This window comes from Squalius cephalus, assembly GCF_949319135.1.
Source record: "Squalius cephalus genome assembly, chromosome: 14".
NCBI lineage: Eukaryota > Metazoa > Chordata > Actinopteri > Cypriniformes > Leuciscidae > Squalius > Squalius cephalus.
The window spans coordinates 8,772,956-8,797,068 of record NC_137135.1 but is presented as its reverse complement, the minus strand read 5'-3'; the positions used below and the strand labels follow the sequence as shown (position 1 = coordinate 8,797,068).

The 24,113-nt window shown below is 39.0% G+C and overlaps 1 protein-coding gene across 9 annotated transcripts in view; it reads left to right on the top strand.

Annotated features, from left to right (window-relative positions):
- arhgef9b (Cdc42 guanine nucleotide exchange factor (GEF) 9b) overlaps positions 1–23,504 on the top strand; it is a 93,281-nt gene extending 69,777 nt beyond the window's left edge. For 7 of the 9 annotated variants that reach the window (XM_079892342.1, XM_079892341.1, XM_079892349.1 and 4 more), the window contains one exon: positions 20,783–23,504. In XM_079892342.1, coding sequence (XP_079748468.1) covers positions 20,783–20,958 — 176 coding nt within the window. In that variant the 3' untranslated portion in view covers positions 20,959–23,504. Of the gene's footprint in view, positions 1–14,281; positions 14,350–20,782 lie in introns of all 9 variants that reach the window. The other 2 variants (XM_079892343.1, XM_079892344.1) reach the window with 2 other exon arrangements.
- The last annotated feature ends 609 nt before the right edge of the window (positions 23,505–24,113 follow it).

Below are 24,113 nucleotides of genomic sequence, written 5' to 3'. Positions count from 1 at the left end.
CAAACGCGGTGGTGGTTCAAGAGAATCCGTGTATCTTTCGTTCAGTCGTTTTTTATTTAATATTAAGAGTAGAAAAATGAGAAAACAGCTTGAGTATTAGATTTCTAATATTCTAGTAATAATAGTCCGCTGCAGCAGTTGCACGGAGCTTACAAAACGCGTGTATTGCAACTATAGGCTACATTTCATTTTCTCATCAAACAACTAGACTAACGAATGGCTCGGTACAACAGAAGAGCTTAGAAAGGGCTTTTTCTCTGTGTAGACCAGCAGTTGGTCTGAATTTGCTATAACCTATAGCCTATTTTCTGGACTGTATAGGCTAAGTCACGTTTTATCATGAAACACGCTGTGGTTTATTCCAAAGTGACTCAGGCATATATAATGCAACGTTATAACGTTAAATAATCTAAATGTTGACTTTCAAAAGTAGGCGCGCCAAGAAGGCTATTCTCTGTATTTTGGTTCATTTTTGGTGAGCGCCAGAAAGATCTAAAGAGACCGAGACGCGCTAAAGCAGCGCATCATGTTTTATTTATTTTTCAATGACATGATATTTTGTAGTCATTTTGAATGTACACAAATAAAAATATACATTTTACTGTTTCGAATGATGTCATATTATCTGTATGACTATAATAACAGCAGTGGAACAAATCCAAGAGATGGCGCTCGCGCATCGCGCTCTCACACAACATAGTATTCTGGTGTTGCTTCATATCGCAGACTGTTCATTATCAAAATGAAACACAATCAACCAAACATATAAAAAGTTATTCTGCCTAATTTAATTGGTCTGTTGTACAATATAAAGGGCAAGCTGTGCTGCACACAGTCCTACTTGTTATTCCAAACATTTTTGCTGTGAAGACGCTGATTTAGCCTGGACTCGACTGAAGTATGACGCCTTCTTTATATTAATAGTTAGCATCCACATGTTACTGCAAATATGAAAACTTTTGACTGAATGAGAGATGCGCGACCGTTTCGATTTAAATAAATTTATTTAGGCTTGGCGTTTAAAATAGGCTAAATGTTGTTTGTAATAAAGGGCACAGTATAGGCTATTTTTATAGTCTATGTAGCCTATATTATTTTATTATACATGGCTACTTATTTTTCATTCTTGTTGTTTTCTGCATTCATTTGTCATACAGTAAGGGAAAGTAAAATAGGCAACACATAGCCTACATGTTAACAGTGTTTATCATGCAAATGTTGTATTTTATTTACAGGTCTTTTACACTATTGCTGAATAGGCTAATATTAAAATGTGTTTTTTTTATTTTTTTTTATGACGCGTTTCTCTCTCAACATGATCCAGTGTGACTTGCACTCATGTGCATGCGACTTATTTTCTGGCAAATACGGTCAGTTAAAAAATGTTGTGTAGACAAAATCAGTTATGTTTATTTATAAATATGAACGTACCTCGCATTTCCCGGACACTAGTCGTTAGTCTACTTCTTTGGCCTATTTTTTTTAGCTGGCCGTTCTCAAAACTGTGTGTAAAAGCTGCGGAGCGCGGAGAGAACGCACAATGGCTTTGCTTTGGAAGTTTTTTTTTTTTTGTTTTTTTTTTTTGGAAGTTTAGTTGCCAGAGAAAATAACACACCGTTTTGTTTAACATCAATTGATACTCAATATTAATTAAATAAATAAATATAATGTCAGAGAATGCACAAAGCGCATCCTTTTGAGATGTAAATTATAATACATTTTAACACACAAGGCCTACATCATAAAACTCAGAAGATTTTGTATTTTAATATATTATATTATAATACAAATAAAAAGGCGTCATACTTCAGTCGAGTCCCAAAATACACGTAGGCATATAGGCTAAATCAGCGTCTTCACAGCAAGGTAAATGTTTGGAATAACAAGTAGGACTGTGTGCGGCACAGCTTGCCCTTTATATTGTACAACAGACCAATTAAATTAGGCAGAATAACTTTTTATATGTTTGTTTGACTGTTTCATTTTGATAACGAGCAGTCTGCGATATGAAGCAACGCCAGAACTGATACTATGTTGTGTGAGAGCGCGATGCGCCAGCGCCATCTCTTGGATTTGTTCCACTGCTGGGAAATAACTTAATACTCCGTTATTTATAGTCATACAGATAATATGACATCATTCGAAACAGTAAAATGTATATTTTTATTTGTGTACATTCAAAATGACTACAAAATATCATGTCATTGAAAAATAAATAAAACATGATGCGCTGCTTTAGCGCGTCTCGGTCTCTTTAGATCTTTCTGGCGCTCACCAAAAATGAACCAAAATACAGAGAATAGCCTTCTTGGCGCGCCTACTTTTGAAAGTCAACATTTAGATTATTTAACGTTATAACGTTGCATTATATATGCCTGAGTCACTTTGGAATAAACCACAGCGTGTTTCATGATAAAACGTGACTTAGCCTATACAGTCCGGAAAATAGGCTATAGGTTATAGCAAATTCAGACCAACTGCTGGTCTACAGAGAAAAAGCCCTTTCTAAGCTCTTCTGTTGTACCGAGCCATTCGTTAGTCTAGTTGTTTGATGAGAAAATGAAATGTAGCCTATAGTTGCAATACACGCGTTTTGTAAGCTCCGTGCAACTGCTGCAGCGGACTATTATTACTAGAATATTAGAAATCTAATACTCAAGCTGTTTTCTCATTTTTCTACTCTTAATATTAAATAAAAAACGACTGAACGAAAGATACACGGATTCTCTTGAACCACCACCGCGTTTACGGCAGAAAACTACTGCAGTGCAGCCAAAATGCACTGTGGATGACCTGTGACCTACTTTCTGTAAGATCTGAATTTTTGAACTTGAATTTTTGAACTTGAATTTTAGAAAACTGAATTTGAAGTTCCGAATTTCTTCATCTTGAAAACTTGAATCTGTATTTTTTTAAACTGAATATTTGCAGTATACGAATTCAGAACAAAAAAAAACTAGCTGTTTGAAAATACATGTCTATAAAATTCAGCCATAAAAACATTTCAATTTGTTAAATTTCAAATGTTCAATATTCGTTTTAAAAAAATCAAATTCAGAACTATTTAAACTACCACCTAAAATTCAATTTTGTTAGATTGCACTTGCAAATAATTCAAATTTACACAATTCAAATTCAAATCGTTTTGTCATATTATGAGCTCCATACATAACCTCTCTATATCACTCCCCAAAATAAAATGATACTGTAAATGTCGTCGACATAAAAATCAATGCACACTATGCTGAAATGGTTACCAAAAATTGCAGCAAATACCTGTATAGTGAAGCTGTTGTCTATCCTGCTTAAACATTCAAATGTATTGACGGCGCTGGTTTGTTTGGAACTATTGAGAGATCCATGAATCACGTGACCACGTGGCGGCGACGCCAGCGTAGGGCTGGGTATCGTTAAAAAAATTTCGATACCAATACCGATACCTTTACCTTGATTTCGATACCGGTTCCTGAACGATACTTTTTTCGATACCAATTTTTGAAATCCATTTTAACAAGATTACATAACACATTACCTCAGAAAAACTTTGGTTTTATTTTTTCAGTTTGACTCATGCTCCTTAGCCAGTGCACAAAGGAACACATTTTTTTTTTAATAAAGAGCTCATCCTCACCAAAGCTGAATTTGTTTGATCAAAAATACAGCAAAACTTGTAACATTGTGAAATAGTATTACAATCTTATTTGAATATATTTCAAAATGTAATTTATTCCTGTGATGGTCAAAGCTGAATTTTCAAAATCATTACTTCAGTGTCACATGATCCTACAGAATTATGAAAACAGTTTGCTGCTTAATATTTTGGAAACTGATACATTTTTTCATGATTCTTTGATGAATAAAAAATTAAAATGAACAGCATTTATTTGAAACATAAATCTTTTGTAACATTACACATGTTTTAAGGTCATTTTTGATTACTTTAATGCATCCTTACTGGGAAAAAATTCAGACTAACCGACACATTTTTGAACGGCAGTGTACATTTAGTAGGTCATTATTGCAATTTAAACCCTGTCATCTACCAGTCGAAGACGGAGCAACATTCTGCTCCGTGCACTGTCAAGGTCTTCATCATATCTGTCGTGGGGTCTTTGCAGCAATTATTTTACCGCAAATACTGCATCGTGCGCTGTTGGCATCGAGCCTGGAGAAATGTAGCAACACTTTTGATCGACTTTTCCACATCTTTAGGGTAGTGTGTGCTCGCGTCTCATATGAGTATGTGCGCGAAGAGTTTGTGTTTGTGTGCTCGCGTCTCATTGAGTATGTGCGCGAGTTTGTGCGTGTGCTCGCGTCTCATATGAGTATGTGCGCGAAGAGTTTGTGTGTGTGTGCTCGCGTCTCATTGAGTATGTGCGCGAGTTTGTGCGTGTGCTCGCGTCTCATATGAGTATGTGCGTGGAGAGTTTGTGTGTCTCTGTGTGTGTGTGCGCGCGCGCGTCTCATGTGAGTATGTGCACGGAGAGTTCCGCGCGTCTCGTGTGTGTAGAGTTTGCGTGTATGTGCGTGAGCGACTTTAGATGTGCCGTTGTGCATTTAACCCTTTCATGCATGAATTATGATAACCTCAGTCAGGATTTTTTTCCTATGTGTTTTTATTGCTCTTAGGGTTTGATTTTATTTTATTTTTTTACAAATTTTTCAAAGAGATCTTCAGAGGTCCACTTGAGTGGACAGCATGCGGTTATGGTTTAAACTGAAGATATACTGTATTAAATATAAGACAATAATCAAACAGATGAAGTATGTGAATTTAACAAACTAATCAATACAATTATATCAAATCATGTGAAAACTATAAAATATATACAAAAAATATAAATGCGAAATATTGCAAAGGCTTCATACAACTTCATACAAGTTGCACTTCGCGTATCTTTGATATCAGAACATGAGGACGTGATACATGCATACAAGTAACATGCATTATGTAATCAGATTACTTTTTGATGTTATGAGTAAAGAAATGCATTACAATAACCACATTACGTAATCAGATTACTTTTTGATGTTATGAGTAAAGAAACGCATTTCAAGTAACATGCATTACGTAATCAGATTACTTTTTGATGTTGAGTAAAAAAACGCATTACAATAACGTGCATTACGAAAACAGATTACTTTTTGATCTAACAAGTAAAGTAATGCATTACAAGTGTCATACATTATGTAATCACATGACTTTTTTCGATGTCAATGAAAATTACATTCTAATAATACAAATACATTTATTTACAGTAAAAAAAGTTGTAAAAATGTAATCTCTGCAGATTAAGTTTTTAAGGTTTAAGTTTCAAAAACAATATTCACATTATAATTATGAATTGTAGCTGAAATATAGCAATTGATGCATGACGTCCACTACAGTGGACATGTGATTAATCAGAGTTTTCTCTCAATCTAAAATCAAAACTTGGAAAATTTTACTGTGATATGACTCATTAGATATTGCTTGATGCTGCAATATTTTTTTTTTACCTACAAGAGTCTCCTAGGATAGAAGGAATGGGTGGATATTCCGGAGCAACTTGGCATGTCTGACTGACCCTTGGCCATCTTGGTTTGGAGGGGGAAAAAATCGAAACACAACGGCTTGCCACTTGATTGCAATTTATAGGATGATGCACCAATGAAGAGGCTGATGTGCAACTTTGCCATAAAAACCCATGCAAATTCAAGAAAATGCTTTTTTAATAGCTGTCCACTGTAGTGACCACTATGCGTGAAAGGGTTAATATGTATTTGTTTGAGCACTGACGTTGACGAGTTAACCCCTTAGGTATCGAAATCTGGTACCGAACAAGAAGTCATTTTTCAATACTCGATAGTATCGAGGCAATTCGGTCGGTACCTAAAAAGTATCGAACTCGGTACCCAGCCCTACGCCAGCGAGATCAAAGCATGTCACAACTCTGTTTTTCAACAGCCCCGTCTTTAACTGAGGCGCTACAGCGATCTGTTATGCCTCATTATGGTAGCCTGGGAAAACCCAGACAAACTTCCGGCAAATTTAGATTTGCTCTGCAAGTAGTCTGGCAAAGAGCCCATTCAAGCCGATTTGTAATCCGTCCAAATCGCGGCACCAATCAGAAACGTTGAGGCGGGCTTTACACGATGACGATTGCTCTGATTGGTTTTAGGTCTATCCAATTGCACCCAGAGGCATTTGAGCGACGTCCGTTGGTGAAGCCCACCAACTTTTAAATGCATTATTATATTCAAATTGCAAACACATGAGGACAGTCTCCATGAAAGACCCACTGGCAGATGAACGTGCTACTACATTTCTCTCCGAAACGGTAGGAAATTAAATTAGATTTAATAGAGGATTTTAACTGTGACAAGATGATTGACAGGGCAGTTTACGTGACAGGATGCACGCGACAGATCCGTCCGATAAAGATGATGAAGTAGTACGTCCCAAAGCTTGCCTACTTTTTTGCTACACATTCAAAAGTAAATACCTTTTCTTCACAAAATGAGTACATACTTTTATGGCGTAGTGTAACTTACGGCGAATTGGGACGCAGCATATGGCTTTACACAATGACGATCGCTCTGATTGGTTTTAGGTCTATCCAATTGCGCCCAGAGGCATTTGAGTGACGTCCGTTGGTGACGCTCCTTTGGAAATGAGTTATTAATGAAGCTTTGCCAGACCATAACTCAGTTACTACTGAGAATGGTCTGGTTTTAACCAGGCTACCAAAATGGTATTTATTATTTGAATTTTGTATTAAAACTTACAAAATTTGAAAGCTGAGACTTTGTTTCATATCAAAAGCAGGGACAAATGTGTGATATTTGGCAACCCTGCTTTAATATTATTGTAATGTGTAAGTAAGGGCTCAATATGGTTTAGAATTAATAGTTAAATCTTTAAAAAAAGCTTTAAAAAGCTTAAAAAGGCTTTAAAAAGGCTTTAAAAGATGATGTACTTTAGTTTGAGAGTAGGCACTGAGGTTTTCCTATTTCACCAAGGTCCACTCACTTAGAAATTTCTGGCCTTGCCACTGCATCAAATGTTTCTGTGTTAACTGTTCACAGACATGTGAGCACATGAATGCAATGACCAGAGTTTTGTTTAGAGCTCTATGCACTTTTGTTCTGCAATCGTGTGAATGCCCTCATCATAACCAGCAAAGTGCAGACACAATGTAAATCACAGATTCATTGAGCAGTGTAGATAACATCATTGATTATAACGGAGCTTTGCTGCGATTGCAGAACTCAATCACTGATAAACTTGTGCTGAACTGAATTGATTGACAACTCTGGCGATAATAAAGGGAGTGTAATTTGTCTTAATCACAATTTAATTAAATATTCTTTGTCTTAATCACAACAATTGAATATGTCGTGTTAATGGCTGTTCAATTTAATCAATTCAAATAACAGTTGTTTTTCATACTACTAAAAGGAACAAATGTAAGTTTTTATAATACTGTACAAATACCTCATATGTCAAAATATTAAGGAAATTTGATTCCACATTTCATGACCCCTTTAAATACTGCTGTTCATCATGTATCATTCAATTGTGTAGATTAGGATTATACATTTAAAAAGATGTTACCTCATAACTTGTCTGCTAGCTATGGTTTCAACAACAAACACAGGGCTTTTTTAGCATCTTCTTCAAGTGAGAAATCACAGAGTAGTTCTGCCATTAAGTTAAACACTATAGAAAATATAGAAATAATTAGAATTAGAAATAGTTCTTTTTATTTTTTTAGAAATAGTTGCCAGATGTCCATATTCAAGCAACAATGATAAGACATAAAATTGGATTCATATTGATTTAAGTGTAAAAATATGTAAACAGTGTTTTATATGTAAACAGGTTTTATACTCACATGATTGCTGTATTTTACAGGGGCCAAGCACTGTAGGTGCATTTGCACTTACTGTAGTTTTTTTTTTTTTTTTTCTATTCTTCTTGGGTAGTGGAAGTCTATGGCAGCCAATAGAACCATGGGGTTCTTGTCATGACTAATGAACGTAGTGAAATCTGGCACATTGATTATTGGGGGTCTTAAAGGTCCCTAGACCAAGTTTGAGCTTAGTCACTCAAATTCTATAACACCACCAGCTCTACAGTATAACACCAACAGCTCAAAATGTGACAATTCTTTTGCTTATAACTTTTGACACATGTGGTCTAGAAACATAATGTGGTTTTGGCTAATAACAAGTCACAAGTGTACCATGGTTGCACTATTATACTAAAAACTTTTTTACAATTAAAAAAATACCCCCCTAAGAGCATTCATCGTCAAGTCAAGTCATCTTCATTTATATAGCGCTTTCAACAACGTAGATTGTTTCAAAGCAGTTTTACAGAGATAAATGTATAATTTAAGGTAACAGAGATTGTTTTGGCTTTATAGCGGTTCTTTAATAAAGTTATTTTCCAGCTAAAGTTAGTTTTGATTGATTCGCTTCCGTCGCAACGATCATTTGATATTAAATTAGGGACCGCTAAGAAGACACCATTCTCTCTACACAGACTTTAAATGCGAACCTGTGATAAACGCTGACTTTGTCAGTCCATGCAGACGGAAAGTTGTTAAAAGCTTTTCCTAAGCCAAACCTTTATGCACATATGCATATTTTTAAGGAAGTCAATCATCAGTCCACACGCATTCTGCTTGTGCAATGATAAAGTCCCTTCCAGTAGATATTCAAATCTTTAACAAAAGCTATCTGCAATGTGAGAGCAGATTCATTTTTAGTTCAAAGAAAACAACTTGTCAGGATCTGTCCATTAGTTATGGTAGTTATGACCATTGGTAGTTATGACCATTAGCAAGGCAAAGTAATGGCAGTCAATACAAAAACAGATGAATAGAGATACCAAGAAAACACATTGATCCCTTTGATCCATACTAGATCCCAGAACACATTTGTACAGATCTCGATCATGATCCAGTGAATCTACCTATTGTTTGTTATCAAATGATTCTTTAAACATATACAATGGTTGAATCAAATGTACAGACACTGAGGACACAGTTAAACAAAATGCAGACTACTAACACGTGTATAGTAACTAAAATCTGGTATAATTATTTATCATAGAAAGGTGTATGCGTTATGCTGTTCACAGAATGAATATTATGTACCAGCAGCTCTCATAAACTGCCAGGACTCGAGAGAGATCTACACTGAAATCTCACAGACATGCTGGATCATGCTCCCCACCAAATTTTTGATAGTTTGAAGTGAAGTGCGCCTGTCAGTAACAAAGCTGAGATTAGACTTATTTAAGAGGGATGATGGACCAAATACAAGTACCTTAGTCTTTGTTCAATTTCATATATGTACTAGAATATGACATTCCGTTTCTTAGAGTGCTTTTTCCCACTTTTACAACAAATTACTTAATAGTCGCGTGGTAGAACGCCAGGCTCTCCCGTCACACCAACACAGTGCTCACTCTTTCCCAAGTTCAAATCACTGTCACCTGTTCCTCATCACTGCAGGACCAGTACAAAAGTGCACACCTCTGTCACTCATTGTCTGGTCTCGAAAATGGAAACAGACTCCTTACCTGTTCTACTTAACTTGTTGGTTCAGCTCATAAGCCCTGTTTATCTCCTGCCTTGATTACTCTGAGTCTCCTTCGTCTCTCCAAGAATCCCCTTCGCCTTCATGCCTGAAGCCTGTGGATAAAGATTACCTGTAAACTCACTGTTTTTCAAGAGGAGTGCACTTCATCCAGTTCCTCCGTCATTATCACCATTCACAACCTACAACAAAAAGCAATTGTTAGGATTACCAATATCTGTCTTTGAGTCTGGTACATCCTGAAAGAAGGCCAGACCAATAACTTAACGGCAATGAACCCAACAAGAGCTGGTGGATAACTTTTGCACCCGCATCTGCACTGAGCACACCTGTCATTTCCCCGAGCTCTGCCTCACCACCTGTGTATGTTGCGAGTCCCATGGTCAAACCAGCACCCTACTATGGCTTGGTGGAAGACAATGGCTTCACCCTAGAGATGCAGCCGCATCGCTTCACCACTGAAAAGGCCAAAATCTCCTTCATCTTGTCCCTGTTGTCTGGACGTGCACTTCAATGGGCAGAAACACTCTGGAGCCAAGCTGGACCGGTCACGCAATCCCTCGACAGCTTCACTACTCACTTCTGGGAAGTTTTAGGACGCCCTTCAGGAGATTATTCAGAAAGTGAACAACTATATAATTTACGGCAGGGAAAAAGTTGCTCTCAAGTTTTGTACCCTAGTGGCCTTTAGTGGATGGAACAAGTGAGCACTACTTACCACTTATCGACAAGGTCTTGACCCACTACCGCTGCTGCATCTCTCTGCCTACGATGACACAATGGGGCTCGAACATTTTATTCAGTTGTCTCTGCGATTTGCTCAACACATTATAAATTATATGGAAGAACAATCGGCCATGCAGTCCTTCCATAACATACGCCAGCCAATAAAATCCAGCACTCCAGAACCAGGAGAGGAACCCATGCAAGTATACAATACTTACCCCGACTGAGCGGCATTGTCGGCTGACCCAGAGATTGTTTACATTGTGGTGCCAGTGGGCACGTTATTGCCTCATGTCTGGTCTGACCTCCTCGTCCCTTAGTGAGTTTTACCTGTCCCAAAGCTATTTTGTCACCACTTACCACCATCGTAACTCATACTGTTTCTGATGTATCTGTTTAAATAACAGCTTTCATAGACTCTGGGTTAGTCTGCAACTTTATATCTGGGGAACTCTGCCGCCAACTCAAACTTGTGAAGAGGATAAGTCAAGCCACCGACCAAGTCCAGTCAATAACTGGTGAACTGCTCAGGCGAAAAGCCTTCCGTCATTGTGTGGGTCCCGTCAAGCTGCTAGTTGGTTGCCTCCACATCGATCTCTCGGTTCTGGAGAAATCCACCACCGGTATGATGATCCCATCCTCTCCTGGAAGAATGGAGACATCTTGAAGTGGGGTGACCATTGCATCCCTGACTGTTTTCCCAGCCATCCCAGTCCACACCACCAGTGGCCAAGACCATCTCCATAAATGTAATCTCTGTCGAAAGCCCCGTGGACAAACAGTCAGTCAAGATTCCACCCTGCTACTCCCACATCAAAGATGTCTTCTGCCCACAAAGAGCCTCTCGACTACCACCCCACAGACCATGGGATTGTATATAAATATATACCCATTTTCACTCCCTTAACAAAGGGTCATGGAGGAATACATGGAAGAGGCTCTACAATAAGGCTACATCCGCGCTTCAACCTCCCCTGCTGCTTCCAGGTTGTTGTTTTGTTTGTTTTTTCTGGCTAAAAAAGGACAGACACTTTGCATTGGCCTTGTATCAACTACTACATCACAGTAAATACCGTTATCCATAACCGCATTTGTGCCACCTACTGGCTACTACAAGTACTGTCATGCTGTATGGGCTGGTCAACACCCCCTCCATATTCCAGGATTCATGAATGAGGTGTTCCAGTATTACCTCCATCACTCCGTGCTGATTTATATCGATGACATCTTGATGTACTCCTGGAATCATCACTTTTCAAAGGTCTTCAAAAAGCTCAATGTGTACCAACTCTTCTTGAAAGCAGAAAAATTTACCTTTTATCAGTCATCAATCCAGTTCTTGGGCTACCATATTAGTGCTGAAGGGATTAAGATGGACAAGGGGAAAGTACAAGCTGTACGCACCTGGTCAGCACCTACCTCAGTAATAGAACTCCAGCACTTTCTTGATTTCTACAGATATTTCATAAAGAATTACAGGACCATCACCACTCCACTCACATCACTCCCGAGAATATGTCTTGGAGTCCCGAAGTCACCCATTCCAACTCCTCTAGCAAGCCTTTACCAAGGTTCCCCTCCTAACTCTTCCAGATCCCGAGAAACCATTATTAGTGGAAGTTGACACCTTGACCAAAGGAATGGGAGCCATATTATCCCAGCAGCAGGGGAAGCTTTCCCGTCTCCATCCATGTGCTTTTTTCTTCAAAGAAACTCTCCCTGTTGGAGTAGAATTATGATATCTGGAAACGCGAGTTGTTAGCTATACAATTAAAGAGTGGAGACACTGAACCCGTCACCCTTTCACTGTCCTCGCTGACCATCGCAATCTCAAATACCTCCGAGATATGAAACTGCTGAAGCTGAATCCATGACAAGCAAGATGGGTGCTTTTCTTCACCAGATTCAATTTTGTTTACTCCCATCATTCAGGGACAAAAATGCCAAGGCCGACACTCAATCACATCCATCTGTTCAGTAAACAACTGTTTGGATTACTTACTGTCTTTGAGTCTGGTTTATCCTGACACTTAGGGTGTATTCACACCTGCCTCGTTTGGTTCGATTGAATCGAACTCTAGTTCGTTTCCCCCCTTGGTGCGGACCTTTTGGGCAGGTGTGAATACAGCAATCGAACTCGGGTGCGGACCAAACAACCGAACCGAGACCCAGCTGAAGAGGTGGTCTCGGTACGGTTCCAAACGAACTCTGGTACGGTTCGTTTATGGTGTGAACATGAACCGACCCAACTGCAGAAAACTGCGTCTTTTTATTTGACTGCTCTTATGAGGATACTTAACAAAACGGACATTTTGGCATAATGGTGTCTAAAGCGAGCGAGCAAGAGCGCGCGCACGACAGAGAGAGGGAGCGAGAGACCTTGCGTGTGTGTGCCGTGCCTCACGAAGCGCATGTAAAGACCCAAGTCAGTGCGGGCGGGCTTTTATCTATACCATATAGTTTCTTCATATTGCGTTTTTAGAGAATAACACCAAATCAGTAAAATAACAAATATTACATTACGAAATATCTCCATGCTGAGCCTGTTTGTGCACTTCCTGCTTTTCCCTGCTTGAGAATTCCTGTCCAATGAATGGACGACCTTAGCACACGTGTGGTTTTGTTTACACATTTTGGTTCACTTGCAAAAAGAGCAGTGTGAAAGCGAACCGTACCAAACAAAAAAAATCAACATTCTATTTGGTCCGGACCAAAGCAAGTGAACTATCGGACTTTCCTGGTGTGAATACACCCTCAGACCACAATGTAAATGACCCAGGTTCAACACTTTTTTTGTTTGGCAGTTTGGCAGTACACAGATTAATGGTCCCTGTGTAATTTAATTATTGGGCTGACAATATGGTTCATGCCGTGCCAAAGTCTGAAAACATGACTGGGTAGTTTGTACCATTTCTTTTCACTTAAAAACATGTTGTAGTCAGTTGTGGCTAACGGGATCAGCAGCCAGGCAGACAGAGAAGCAAAGTCAGGCAGGGGTCGAGCACCAGTTTTTGCAGTTTATGAGGGTTAGATAAGAATTTTTCACAGTACTGTGAACAGCATAATATGTACAATATCACACGTCATAAATCAAGACACATCACAGAGGCACATTTTTATGTATGTGCATTCTCATTAACAGACACAAAATTATTTATTTTTTTGTTCTCTGTTGTTTTGCTTTATTTCCAGATGTTTGATTCAATTGCGGAATGTCATACTCCAGGGCTCCCCTGTGGTAGATAGAGCACATGTACAGTACACAAGGCATGTTAAATTATTGTAAAGTGTTTCCAAACAATAATAAAAAATCATTTTCAATTAATATCTAGGGCATGTTGTTGTCCAGATTAAAATGTAAAAAAAAAATATATTTTTTAAAATATACAGCCTATTAAGTCAAATTATTTAAGTGTTTAGTGCTGTGAATAACAAGAAAATATGCCTCTAAACACTGATCGAGAGCTGTAATTCCAACCACAGCATTGCTGTAATGCTGTTTGCAAATGTTCGTTGGAGCTGTGTTTTGAGAAATACCAAATCATTAAATATAACAAAAGCCTACATGAAGATTTATAAGTTGGTCTTCTAAAAAAAGCTGATTTCAGCTGATTGACATTTTGTAACAGCACCACCTATTGGGCAAAAGTTTTAAGCAATTTTATGTCATTCTTCTTTAAGTTCTTCTACTGTGGCTGTTAAACCAGTTTGCCCTAATGCTATCTCAGGGAATGCTACATGCTAATTCATTTTGTTATAATGGACCTTCTGCATTTTTGCTTGGCCCCTTAATTTCTGCTTTCAGCTGTTTGTATTTGTCTGTTTTTAGTGAATGCAAATGTGGTTTACAGTGAATACTCTCCATTTGATATTTTATAGCATAATATTTTCTTGTCATATTTACACTGTTGTGAATCATCAATGCTTCACTGACAAACGGTGAAGTATGTTCTTGAATTTGCAGATTCATTGATAGCTATCATCTTGAGAAAGAGGGCCATTTTATTTGGACATGGTATGAAAATGATAAAGGTATTTTTATGAGCGTTTAAAGTAGAATTAGTTTTTATACAAAATGCCATGGCAATGACTTTGAAATGCAACTATAACAAAGCAATTATTACGCAAAAATCCAAACCTAAGAATATTGTTAAACAATACATAAAATAGGACCATAGATATTATAAGTAAAATAGATATTAAAAGAGATAGTTCACCCAAAAATTTGAATTCATTATTTACTTACCCTGGTTTAGCCGTTCTTTTTTTTCTGAAGATAAAAGGAGAAATTAAAAATATGTCCTGCTTGTAATTGTCCATATAATGGCAGTGAATGGTGACCTTCTTCAAGAATGCAAAAGTATCAGAAAGTAATCTCATGTGATTTGAGCCGTATACTCCAATGGCCATGCACCAGCGCAATCCCTCTTTTGGCATTAAAAAACTACTGTCAGAATTTACTAAAGACACGCAGTGAAGAATTAGAGATGAAAAGGCGTGGATACATTTATTTTTGTGGCTAGCCTTATGCATTTGTAAGACAAATTCAGACAATATTTATGGGAGGAAAGTTTTTAAATAAATATTGCAACGTGATTTACTTAGGTTTGTGAAATTTGCCATTATTGATAGGTGCACTAAACAAATTTTGAGAAACACTGCTGATATTTTGAAATCAAACCAAACATAAAAAAAGAGTATAATAAGGAGTTGATGTCTCTTTATTATAGCTGAAGCTAAGCAAAATAATGATTTGTGAAAAGTAAGGCAAATAAAGATGACAAGATTTGTGCTGAGATGGCTTCTCGAGTTTCTCAAGCACAGTTCGGAGTTGTGGCAAGAGGGACACGTCTTCGTTCCCTCCATCATAGAATGGGGGTTACAATAGTAACCAAGACTTTCCCTATCTGCCCGTCTCTTCAATGTTGTGTGGAAATACTGACATTAGGGGTCCCAATACTAAACCCCACACCTCACTGAACTGCGTTACAAGCCTTAGTGGTGCAGATGTTGGCAAGCTTTGCGTACCAAGTAACAAGTGCACTCCAACCCACTCGCAACCTTGTTATCATGTCGTAGAGGGGAAAGGCTCTGAACGCCAAGTGCTACACCCTGCTAGTCGTCTGAGTTCTCCTGTTGGTACCCAAAAGTCAAGATGAAACCAGTTACATAAGGAGATTGTAGAATCTCACGAAGGAACTGGTTGTTGCTCAGTCCGCAGCTCTGCAGATGTCTGATAACAAGGCATCATTCACCAAAGCCGAAGAGGCTTCGACGCCCCTAGTGGAGTGAGCCCTCACTCCCAAGCCATTTGTGGCACCTACCAGCCACTACAAGTACTGTGTCATGCCGTATGAGCTGGTCAACATCCACCCCCTCCATATTCCAGGGATTCATGAATGAGGTGTTCTGGTATTACCTTGATCACTTCGTGCTGACACTCCGAGCCCTCACTCCCAAGGGACACAGTAAGCCATGACCCTGTTAAGCCAGGAGAATGGCATCCACAATTCAGTGTCCACAGCCTTCTGTTCTGCTGACCTCCAAAGCAGACTAAGAACTGTTCAAATCGTCTGAAACTCTGTGTGCGATCCAGAAATATGCAAAGTGCTCACTGGGCACAACAGAGACAGGGCTGGGTCTCCCTTATCAGGAAGGGATTGCTTGCAGGTTCACCACCTGAAAGGGGAAGTGGGAACCTTAGGCACATAGATGAGGGTTGGGGTCTCAGGACGATTTGAGAGTCTGCCGGCCCAAACTCTAGGCACTTTTCATTAACTGAAAGGGCTTGTAAGTCCCCCAACCTCTTGACGGTAAAAGCTCAAATGGATCTCTATGTTGGGCCTGTAAGACCACAGAGATATCCCAAGAGGGAACGAGGCATTATCCGTGCTTATCTCAGGAACCTGAAAATCAGGTCCGGACCAACACATGTTTGCCCTGGATCTTAGGTCAAAACCTCCTCAAGGTTAAAGGAGAACTCTGGTCAATTTTAACATTGAGCTCATTTTTTTGTACATTTGGAGTGCTGTCAATACAGAGAACAACGACAAAAATCGGTGTTGCCTACACCGAGTTATTCTATTTTTAAAATTTGCACCCTGTTGACTTCAATGGGGCAAGTACTAAACCTGCTTTTAGCCTCTTAACATCCTTGATGTGTCATTACAAGTGCACAGAAAATGTGAGTGATTCCTTCTGAGTGAACACGAGTGAGTCTGACTGCAGTAGATGTGAAAGAAATGTATAAAAATGATGTTATTTAAGCCAGCGCAAATACCTTTGTTTACATCCTGTTTTTCGGTTGAAGTCCAAAGTAGTCGATTGCAGAGTTCACACGCATAGGTTTAATACCTATGATCACGCGCGTGAACTCGGCAATCGACTACTTTGGACTTCAATCGAAAAACAGGATGTAAACAAAGGTATTTGCGCTGGCTTAAATAACATCATTTTTATACACATCTTTCACATCTACTGCAGTCAGACTCACTCGTGTTCACTCAGAAGGAATCACTCACATTTTCTGTGCACTTGTAATGACACATCAAGGATGTTAAGAGGCTAAAAGCAGGTTTAGTACTTGCCCCATTGAAGTCAACAGGGTGCAAATTTTAAAAATAGAATAACTCGGTGTAGGCAACACCGATTTTTGTCGTTGTTCTCTGTATTGACAGCACTCCAAATGTACAAAAAAATGAGCTCAATGTTAAAATTGACCGGAGTTCTCCTTTAACAACGTCTCCCGTCCCTCCACCGGGAGTAAGGCTCAACCCCAATTGAGCAGGTCAGCAGCCTCTCCTCCTTCCCTGGGTTGCCTGTCTGGGTTGAAGTCTTCTGATGGTTCTTAGTAGCCTGTTGACTGGTGGGCAGTGCCACCGTCCTGCGTGAGAAACGGTGTGCTGGTCTGGCTGCCAGTCCAGGCGATGGCTGGGCAGCCGGAGAAGGCGGCAATATGGGTTGTATCGGCTCCATCTGTTTCTTGACTGCCAATAACGGTTGTGCAAAGACTTCGACTGTGTCCCTGAATAGGCCACCTTGGGAGAGGTGCACAGAGCCTGCAGTCTGTGACCTTCCGTGACCTTCGTAGCCTGTAGAGCATAGTCAGTCACAGAACGCAGTTCCGGCATCATCTCTGGATTGAGACCACCCTTTTGAGGATCTCTCAATACTTTTGCTTGGTAGACTTGCAAGATTGCCATAGCGCACAGGGCAGAGGCAGTGAGAGACGAGGTAAACTTATATAAAATACATAATGCGGTATAAATGCACCGCAACCGCCTGTTCCACGTGAGGAACCTCCGAGTACCCCTGCACCGCCCCACCATCGAGGGTGGTGAGGATGGAGGAGCCAGTGTTCTATGTTTTCTTGAAAAGCCAAACTCATCCAGAAACTCAACCTGGAAGACATGTGGGAGTAGAGGAATGGGAGGTTCACAGGGATTCACTCGGCGGAAACGCTCCCATTTCATCCCCTTGCCCAGAGATAGAAGGACCAGGACGGGAAGCAGCTGAGGTGACTCTGTCTTTTGAAAAAGAGCACAACGTGCACATGGTCATGTTTTCACAGTGAGGACATAAACCATCCATAAAAGATGTCTCAGCATGAGCATGGCCCAAACACTGAAAGCAACGATCGTGGCCGTCCGAGGGGGACATAAATCGACTGCACCCAGAAGGACATGGATGGAAAGCCATGATAGAAAATACACAATCCGCCGTGCATTTGCTCTTTTAAAGAAAATTGCCTGTTTAAGATTGCTGCTGATGCACCCAAGATAACTCTCTGCACTTATGTAGCGTGCTGTATATCCAGCAGCGTGATAAGGAGGTGAATGGAATTTGCCTCTCAGTAAAAGAGACTCTGAAGAACAAAGCTGAATGAGTGAAGCACGGCAGCCCTATTTTATACCCGGATGTCAGGGGAGTGGCTGATCATGCAAATTTTACTCACCAATTTCCATTGGCCTTTTATGGAAAAGTGTTTGGGGCTCCCAAGAGCAACCTCTAGTGTCGATATTTCGACACAACGTTTATCACACTATCAGAGAATGACATTAATTCTGTTCAATTTAAAATGAAAAAATCTAATAATCTATAAGTCTAGGCATATTTAAAGATCGATCTAAGACTCTTCATTGCCAGAAGTGGCCAAGAGCAGTCTGATCTGGCCTGTAGCTCCTGTGTGTTGAGCTACAGTATGTTGTTCCATGCGCCAATTGGTGGATATTGTGTGAAGCACAGCAAATGTATTTAAATTCTGAAAGAGTGAATTTTAAAAAAATCCCACATTTTTGAAGGCCACATATCTCTCTTCAGTGTTTCCCCTACCATTAGACATGCTTTTTGATTACTACAAATTTTACACAGAGAATCCGTAACACACCCGCTCCGCGACACTTGTTTGACACTTTCAAAAAATCCTAGGGGAAACACTGCTCTTCAACAAGCAGATGCACAAATCCCATTAAAAGTGGTGAGCATTATACAGTATATTCTCATACCAATGCTGGCTCTCTCTCCCATTGTGATTTGTGATCTTTAATTTTGAAAATGTTATGCTGATGATAAGTAAAATACAGAACATAACCTCTGTTTGCTTTTAGCCTTTGTGAAGTGACTTTTATACATTTTTGTGTATAGCATGGCAATTGAAGATCCATTTTGCATAGACTGATTTAAGAGTAAATGAAATCAGACAGCAATCAGATCTCTCTAAACACATGAAACCACCACATGTGAATACTCGTGTAAACAATTGCACCACATAGAAATGATGTGTACATCTGTGCATGAGACAGAGGGAAGTCAGGGGGACAGGGAGGCCTTTCACTGCTGTTATATGGACAAGCGTGAACAGAAGATTTGTGCTGCAAAAAAGAAAGGTGGGGGGTGAACTATCCCTTTAAGTGGCCTGAGTACTCAACACAAATGAACCAGAGCCCGTCTACGGAGAGCCTGGCCACTCCCTATTAAGTCCTATTGTACCGAATTTTGGTTGTAGTTCCACCAGAGTTCCACTGGGGGCGATCGCCCATGAGTGCAAAATGAATGGGAGTCTGTGGGGCTAGACGGCTAAATTTGTCTCTTTCACCCGATTGCGGTTGAGAAATCTCAGATTTGATTGTAGGTTTTGCAAGTTCAACATGGGTTATAGGTCGAAAGTTGAATGAACGAGTACTTATGTCCTTTCGATTTCTTACAGGTTGAGTTGTTGTTGCCCATAACACACTAGCATTCTGCTAATGAACGCTGATTGGTCAGTGAAGGACTGATTACGACCAGAGATACCGCTTGATGGCATCGTGGCATCGGAAGCGGGACCAGAATGTTAAGGCGGACTTTTTCGCCCAACGACAAAACAAAAACTCTTCTAGCACGTGTATTTACCTGTGTTAGCTGTGTTGTCGATGCCCCGAGAGAAAAGAAAGTGCAGAGCGCGAAAGCACCAAAGTGACTGAAGGATTGCCGTAAAGCAGCATCTCTGGTCGTACGATGTGTATGACGTCATTGACATTTTAAAAGACTTTTTAAAGCAAATAAGTGACTCTAAAAAATCTAACACCCAGCAATGTATAATTTCTTTGCATCTCCTTTCGAGTACAACATTCAAATTACTAGACAAAAAATTATATCCTGAGAAAAGTGGATTTGGAGGGGTATAGCACCATAGTCCTCCATTCATTCTGCATTCTGCACATGTCCTGTGAGCGCCCTCATATGGAACCAGAGTGGAACTGCAACCAGTTTCAGAAGCCGGAAGTTTACGGAGAGTGGAAGTTCTCCCCTTATTAGACATTCTCTGAATGAACTAAAGCAAAAAGATTGTGTTTCAAAATGCCATGGAAACTTTTTTTTTTTTTTTTTGCTAGAAAACCAACTGCCTATTTATGTTTATATATATTTATATTTGTTGGTTCTGCTTGTATCATATAGTTGGAAAAATTTGATATATTTTGAATTGCTTAGAATCATGTATGACTGTAGTTCGTACTTATTGATTTTGTCATGACTATGGTAAATTCTGCTAAAATACCATAGTTACTGCATAGTACTAATATTTGGACACATGATGACCTACTGTAGAGGCCAGTTGGTTACAGAAAGGTGGCTCAGAAAATTTAAACAGAATAACAAGTCAGTTCTGAGAAAAGCTTCATCATCATTGGTTTGCAGATTCCACTTGGTTTGATATTTTGTATCCAGTGCAGTTGTATATATCAATGAGAAGTGACAGTTTCTTAAAATAGTAACTGTATTAACTATGGTATTTAGTTGGTAACTGTGGCTAGTCACCATGGTACATTTTAAGGGCTGTACTGTATGTTGTGAAGCATGATTCATCATCGCTGTGCATTGATTATTTTGATTATGCTTTGAGCATTGACATTCTCTTCCCATTGGCTACATTTTTGTAATTTCTCAAACATCTCCTGTCTCTGTCTTTTGACTTTGTGCTGAGCAGGTTTGAGCCGGAGCAGGTGTGTCTCCCCATCGGACCCCTCATCTCAAGGACCCTTTCTGCTCTCTGATGACACACAACAATCAGACGTAGTCGAATTCCATGTTTCCAGATCAGGACAATCTCCATTCTGGCAAAACTTTAATAAGTTCACATCGTTAAAAAATGGGAAAAAATAGTGTCTGTATATTCCCAGCAATGAAGTTCAAGTGTATTTTTTGACAGTAAAAAGACCATGAACCTCCATCTGGAGATTACTGACTGACTGACTGACAATCATGACCCTGATATGATCAAACCTGTCAAGCGCCCAAACAAAGATGTACCGTATGCTGTTTCATTCACCATTATTGTATCTTCACCAATTCAACTTCGCCTTGTTGTATTTTGGAGAAGAAATTCAGTAGAATTGACCAGCATACGGTGCTCTGTGTCCTGCTGTCAATGACGGCCATCAAATTGATATTTTTCTCAAAGCTTGTGGATCAAAGACATTTGCTCCACAGTCTCTCTGTCTGCAATTTAACAGTCATGAGGATACTTATGTGTACTATACAGTACCCTTCATTTGCAGGATGTAAGACTGTAAGCATTACACACAATTAACAACCAAATCGCCTAAACAGGGTATTGCTTTCTAATTTACAAATGTGATTTTGTCAATCAGAGTTTGACAATAAGATTATTCTTAGTATTAGTTAACAAGCATTATTCCAGATTTGTGAAAGTGTCACAATCTTGTATCATGCTCTCCTTGAATCTCACATGTTGTATAATATTGACTGAACTCATTTCATATGATAAATAGATGTTTTTGTATGTCTATAAAAGGTAAAGTAGATTTTTGAATTTGCCTCCAAAGGGGGTTATTTTTGATTGTATTATATAAGTACTCTCTGTAGTAAGCACACTGAAACAATTCATATGCATTGTATTTGAGTTTTTTTATTTGTTGTTGTTGTTGTTGTTAATTTGTAATAGCTACTCTGAATACTATTTATTATTATAGTTAATGGCAAATATTGATATGTTGTTTTATGCATACAGTAATGTGCAGAAGTCTTGGGCCATGCATATATATATATATATATATATATACTAATTACCATTCAAAAATAAAGGTAATTTATTAACTTTATGGATATGTTATGTTTTCTTTGTCTAATGCCATGTCATAACCATAGCCATATGGCCTAAGGGTTGTGTACAGTGCTGTGCATAGAGTACACTACACATGTATTATTGTATGCCTATGAGAAGAAACTTCATGACTGTTGATAGACTCCAATTGAAATTTTCAGTCCCTCTGGTAATTTAGTGAATGAATGTGAATGATAGGCCTGAAAAAATCAGCAAAACAATAACTGAACAGTTGTCTTGTAGTGCCACAGCACAGGGGCGTATAGTGGAAGAAAGGTGGGACTCAGAGCTGGTGCTGCACTATCCTGCTCTCTTGTGGACAACCAGTGCACTCAAACCTTCAATACTGATGAGACACAGTAGACTGGCTTACTCAATATGTTTGAATGTTGGTATATGATTTAGCAGTAAAGAAAATGGTGAACATCGGCTTCTCCCTTTCTGATGATATGCAGTGCAATGAAATCCACAACCTTTAGAGGGCGGTTTTCTTGCTTTGAATTAAAGTTTTTCAAACGCGATCTGATCAGGCAACAGTCCATTTAATGTTGTTTGTTGAGAATGTGTCTAACAGCCTTTTATGTGATTGATTGCAATGCATTTACTTCACATTTATGTATGTTACTGTAAATTAAGACAACTGACGTGATGAAGTGAAATATTTGTTCAGCATCTTTTCTGGATTTTTCTTCAGGTTTAAAATCTAACGTTCAAGAAGAAACCCTACTGAAATTTAAAAATAGCCTGCATCCACATTCATTAATTGGTGATTGGTGAATGAATAGGCTACATTTGGCACAATGCAAATTTGCAATGCATTTACTTCACATTTATGTCTGTTACTGTAAATGAAGACAACTGACGTGATGAAATGAAATATTTGTTCAGCTTCTTTTCTGGATTTTTCATCAGGTTTAAAGTTTAACGTTTCAAGAAGAAACCCTACTGAAATTTAAAAATAGACTGCATCCACATTCATTTATTGGTGACAGGCTACATTTGGCAAAATGCGAATTAGACAATGTAAGCAGAAAACGTGGGATTTGAAAATTGGTTTGTATATGTGCTCATATCTATACTTAGAGACACCTAAGCAGTTATGTGATTAAATCATAACTATATAACATATGGGTGTTCAGTAATAATGCACTTTCTTATTTACTTATGAATGTTTAGTATGAATTTGCATATTGTCAGCTGTAATGATGTGCTATGTTTTAAAGTAAAGAATGGAAAAAAAAGTACTTTCTGTTCTGTTTTAATTTTAATGACTTAACCCATGTAAATGACTACTGTCACTTTCAGTTTTAGTTTCATTATCAAGGAATTTTAGTTTCTTCTTTGTTTTCTTGCTTCCTTTGTTCTATGTTCCCATTTGTCATTGGTTACCATGGTTATTTATTATTAATTAGATCACACCTGTTTGCATTTGAGTTCATTATCTTATGTACAGTATATAAGCCCTTCAGTTCATTTAGTTCTTTGTCTGATGATGGTTGTGTTTTAGCACACACTGTTGCATTGTATAATCTCGTTGGATTACTTCTTTTCTTTTGTTTTATTAAAGAAAACGGTATTGTTTGAACTACATCTTCTTCTTCGTCATCCTTTGCTGACCTACCCATGACAGAACACCAGACCCATAAGAAAGAATTTGGAGATTGCGGCAATTAGTATAGATCCAGAAGGAACATTTCATGGGCCAAGATCTGGAGGACTATGTGGAGGAGTTTGTTAACATCTGCCACCGCGCCACATGTGATCGACCTCCCATTATGGAAGGTTTCAGGTGCAGGCAGGACGATGAGATTCGCTTCCTGATGCCAAAGGGTGATACCTACTGGACCTTAGAACATTGAGTACATCAACTTCATTCTGTGGGTGGATTGGTCCTCAGTTACAGTAGGCGAAACTATAAAGGGTACCATCTCCATCGTCCAGCCCCACCTCGCTCCCGTTACCAAACCAGATCCCGAGCCCGGCCAGCCACCTCTGACGCTGTGCAGGAAAAGATGCCAGAGCCCACCGCAGATGGAGAGCCCGAGCCTGCTGCGATGAAGGAGCCAGAGCAAGGAACTGAACCCACCATCGCTCCGGAGAATGAGTCCCCCATGTAGCAAATTAGCTCAAAAGATGTATATAATTAATTTTAACGGATTATAATTAATTATAAATATTTGAATTATTTTTTGAA